This window comes from Aulostomus chinensis, chromosome 23, assembly GCF_037954235.1.
Source record: "Aulostomus chinensis isolate RoL2024-O1b breed Wild chromosome 23, RoL_Achi_v1.0, whole genome shotgun sequence".
Classification (NCBI taxonomy): Eukaryota; Metazoa; Chordata; class Actinopteri; order Syngnathiformes; family Aulostomidae; genus Aulostomus; species Aulostomus chinensis.
Window position 1 is genome coordinate 19,941,628 of NC_141342.1, and position 4,967 is coordinate 19,946,594.

The window sequence follows — 4,967 nt, forward strand, 5'->3', positions numbered from 1 at the left end:
TCAGAGCCGGCAGGCGAACTGTCCTGAGTTCCACGCCAGACTGAATAAATAGAGCAACACAGGTCACGTGGTTTGTACACCAACTTCCCTTTTTATTCATCAGCATCAGACTGATTCATCCGCTTAAGAACGGAACAATAATCAATAGTCATTCATTTCCTCTAAAAAAAAAAAAATTGGTGTTGAATTCACTTTCCAAACATTGTGGGGCAGAATTCCTCATATTTCTCTAACAATAATAATAATAATAATAATAATAACAACAATAATAATAATAATAATAATAGAAGTAAAAAAACAAACATAATTTGTCAAGGCTTCAGAACAGACATTTCAATTATAAATATAAACAGATACAATCAAGGTATGATGATCAAATACAGTAGATTTGATTAAATACTAATACATCAAATATACAGTAACAACATGTACAGCAAATATACATTCTTACACCGGCAGTGCTCTGCAACACTAACTGTCTTTGTCTGATGCTGAAACTGAGTGGAAAAGTTTCTTCACTTTGTGTTTTTTTGTTTTTGTTTTTCCTCTTTTTGGAGTCGAAGTCAGTTGGCGCACGAGCACTTGCACTCGGATATGACCGGGTACTGGACGGGTATCCAGGCGCATTTCAGACTCGCCTTCTTCTGCAGGCAGCGCCATCGCAGGATCGTAAAGTGAGTCGATTTGGCAGGTTTGCAGACCATCCCTTCAGGGACCGAACAAGACCGCTTATTGTAGCAGCTCCCGACCTTCACGTAGCGCGGCCAGAACCTGCTGCCCAGGTCGTTCCACGCGTAAACAACCGGGCAGAAGGCGTAAGACCACAGCCACAGTTGGAGCCTCCTCCGGAGTTTTTTACTGGGCTTCTGCTTCTTGCCGTGCTGGACCTCGAACTCCATGGCCCGGATCTCTTTCGGCATCGCCCCGGAGAGTTTCTGCCGCAGCTCTGCGTCGCTCACGTCCTCGTTCCCCGCGTGTTTGTCCTCCGGCGGGGACACGGACATGAAGTGTGGGTCGAAGTGGCTCCCCAGAGAGCTCCGCAGCTCCGTCTCGTTCAGGTCCTTCTCCTTAGGGTCCAGTACTGGATCCGGGTCCTCCTTTAAGTCCACTATGGGGAGGGTGTCACTCGGGATGGGTCTGAGGAGATAGTAGTGCTGGCACATGCTCTCCTCTATCCTGGAGCCCAGCGACAGCACGAGCAGCAGCACGGCCAGGAAATAGTTCTCCATCTCCGCCGTACAGTTCCCGGGTCAGACGCAGTCGCGATACTCAGGGGTCTTCCTCCTTAAAAATGAAAAGAAAAGGCGCTCCGGGTTCCCCCTCGGAGTGTCTGGCTCCAGGGAAGGTATCCAAGTCTGAGCCGAGCTGGGGCGCGCAGCTGACGCGGCGCTCACACCGTGGGAGGAACCGCGGCGCGACACGCTCCAGAACTTCTGCGTAACTTTCAGACAAGAGGAAAGGTGTCACAGTCCAGGACCCGGGTCCAGAGACTGACTCAGCCCTGAGCGCTCCCGGTCAGCAGGTCCCGGGGAGACATCACTGCTCTCAGTCCACATGTTGGCGAACCGGCTGCCGCTGCCGCCTCTGGTCCTGCCGCAGCCGAACTGACGGCGCCTCTGACTGCACCCAAATATCCAGCAGGGCGGTGATGTAATCCCGCTCTCTCCCTCTCAATGTGAGGGCTCAGACACCCGCAGCCTCCGAGTTGACCGCACCCCCCCCCCCAAAACACACACACACACACACACACACACACACACACACACACACACACACACACACACACACACACCGTAACCATACTTTACGCACCAGGAGGCATGCTGGTGCGTAAAGTATTAATAATAATACTACATGAATATTATAAATACACAGTAAGCAAATTAAAACTTCCCATGTTTCAAATGAATATCCGACTCTCCAGGAAATCATAATCCTACAAAAAGAATACTTCAGTTACTCCAGTACTAGCATTAGTACTGCATCATCTGACTGAGGACAGGATGCTCATGATGTCACAGTGATGTCACTGGCTCATTATTATTGATTATTGTTGATTCAGGACCAGGAAATTACAAGCAGGGGCGGGGGGGGGGGGGCGCAGAATCTCAAGCTGAGTACTACAACTACGAGAAATAAAACAGTAAGTTATGTAATTGCTTTTTTCTGCAGCGTTAGCAGTCACGGCGCCAGAGGAACCAGATCAGCAAACCCTGGAATCGGTGCCCTCAAGAGTTCTCTCAGTGGTGGTGGTGTAGCAGTGTTGGTGGTGTAGCAGTGGAGGTGGTGGTGGTGTAGCAGTGGAGGTGTTGGTGGTGTAGCAGTGGAAGTGGTGGTGGTGTAGCAGTGGAGGTGTTGGTGGTGTAGCAGTGGAGGTGGTGGTGGTGTAGCAGTGGAAGTGGTGGTGGTGTAGCAGTGGAGGTGTTGGTGGTGTAGCAGTGGAGGTGGTGGTGGTGTAGCAGTGGAGGTGGTGGTGGTGTAGCAGTGGAGGTGGTAGTGGTGTAGCAGTGTTGGTGGTGTAGCAGTGGAGGTGGTGGTGGTGTAGCAGTGGAAGTGTTGGTGGTGTAGCAGTGGAGGTGTTGGTGGTGTCGCAGTGGAAGTGGTGGTGGTGTAGCAGTGGAGGTGTTGGTGGTGTAGCAGTGGAGGTGGTGGTGGTGTAGCAGTGGAGGTGTTGGTGGTGTAGCAGTGGAGGTGGTGGTGGTGGTGTTGCAGTGGAGGTGGTGGTGGTGGTGTAGCAGTGTTGGTGGTGTTGCAGTGGAGGTGGTGGTGGTGTAGCAGTGGAGGTGGTGGTGGTGGTGTTGCAGTGGAGGTGTTGGCGGTGTAGCAGTGGAGGTGTTGGTGGTGTAGCAGTGGAGGTGTTGGTGGTGTAGCAATGTAGCAGTGGAAGTGGTGGTGGTGTAGCAGTGGAGGTGGTGGTGGTGTAGCAGTGGAGGTGTTGGTGGTGTAGCAATGGAAGTGGTGGTGGTGTAGCAGTGGAGGTGTTGGTGGTGTAGCAGTGGAAGTGGTGGTGGTGTAGCAGTGTTGGTGGTGTTGCAGTGGAGGTGGTGGTGGTGTAGCAGTGGAAGTGTTGGTGGTGTAGCAGTGGAGGTGGTGGTGGTGGTGTTGCAGTGGAGGTGGTGGTGGTGTAGCACTGGTGGTGGTGTAGCAGTGGAAGTGTTGGTGGTGTAGCTGTGGAAGTGGTGGTGGTGGTGTAGCAGTGGTGGTGGTGTAGCAGTGGAGGTGTTGGTGGTGTAGCAGTGGAAGAGTTACCTTCACCTCCACCTTTTTGGGGGGAGTCTTTATGAGCTCCTCTGGTTGGCGGTGTCCTGTGTATTTCACAAGTGTCCCGTCCACTGGACACCCCAGTGCGCATTCGGACGGCTCCAGAGATCTCCTCCTCCTCCTCCCCCCTCTCCTCCTCCTCCTCCCCTCTCCTCTCCTCCTCCTCCCCTCTCCTCCCCCCCCCTCCTCCTCCTCCTCCCCTCTCCTCTCCTCCCCCCTCTCCTCCTCCTCCTCCCCTCTCCTCTCCCCCCCTCTCCTCCTCCCCCCCCTCTCCTCCTCCTCCCCCCTCTCCTCCTCCTCCTCCCCTCTCCTCTCCTCCCCCCCTCTCCTCCTCCTCCTCCCCCCCTCTCCTCCTCCTCCCCTCTCTTCTCCTCCCTCGCTGCTCCTCCTCGTTCTCTCCATCACGCCGAGTCTGATGCTTTCATGATGATGGATGCTAGAGCAGCAGCATCCAGCCACCGCTCAGCCAGCTGGGACATGAACACTGAGAGGAAGGTGACAAACTACAACCACAGTCAAAATAAATCCAGCTCTGCCAGCACTTCCATCTTCAACTTGCTTGTCAGCTGTGAAATATGAAAATCGACTGCCGGGTCTCGGAATATAAATCAGCCTGAGGCGAAACGTTTCCTCTCAGAGCTTTCAACTTAATCCCTCCAGTGACTGAAACGTGCGAAATTGAATCAAGAAGGAATTCATTTCATTCCCAGTGAGAAATGTATGGTTGTCAAGGTGGATACGAGAGCAGGGCAGTGTGTTCTGGAGTCCAACTATGAAGAATGAAAGGAGCACATTAACTCACGCAGCTGATAAATGAAGCAGAAAAACACACTTTAATCGTCACAATTCAATTAGTCAGGCAGCCGCCGGGCTCCCGCGCCCGGGAGGCTGGAACCGTTGGAATGTTTGCGCATGTTGTAAAGGTTGAATTATGAGCCTGACAAAAAAACAACTCTTGTCTAATAGCGAAACAGCCGAGCCAAGATAAAGGGCCGACTGTGCTGGGCTGGACCGCACCGAGACAGGGACAAACAAGCCCTGAATGTGGGGCGCTGGTTCCTGTTGGGAATCCCGCTGCCGAGGGTTTATGTGCCCACACGGAGCTGTAACACGCCACTACTGCAGGACTGGGCGTGACCTATGACCTCCACACGCTTCTTTAAAGTAATGAGTGACACGTCCGCCTCTCAGGAAAACACACCGTTATAAAAATCCCATTAGAGGCCCGTGGAGGGGGAACCCCCATCAGCTGCAGCATGATCCGCCCAGAACTCCTCAGACCCAAAGACCTGCACACGGACGGCGGAACTGGGTCATAGCGGGGGTCCGACTGTAACAAATGACCCGTTACACAAGTAAACCGCAATGTTTTGGTCCCACTGGGAAACGAATCGGTTCATCTGGGAGTGAACATCTCTCTCTCTCTCTCACACACACACACACACACACACACACACACACACACACACACACACACAAACTCTTCCCCAGCCTGGTTCAGGGAAACCACCGCGTTCAGGACCGTTCTAAAGTCAGAACGCTAGCAAAGAACCCAGCAGAGGTCAAATTACTGTAAAATTCGGACTATTGCAGTAGTAGAACAGTACAAGAACAGTACAAACACATTTTACATTTTTCACAAAGTCGTTGTGTGGTAAAATATTTCTAAAATACATTCATAATGTTTGCGTTTCTAGAAGACGGCA

At 52.3% G+C, this 4,967-nt stretch overlaps 1 protein-coding gene across 1 annotated transcript; it reads right to left on the minus strand.

Moving 5' to 3' along the window:
- nog3 (noggin 3) lies at positions 1–1,613 on the minus strand. Its single transcript, XM_086195329.1, has one exon. The coding sequence runs from the start codon at positions 1,227–1,229 to the stop codon at positions 564–566; it is 666 nt and encodes a 221-aa protein (XP_086051455.1). The 5' UTR covers positions 1,230–1,613; the 3' UTR covers positions 1–563.
- Between the last annotated feature and the right edge of the window lie 3,354 nt (positions 1,614–4,967).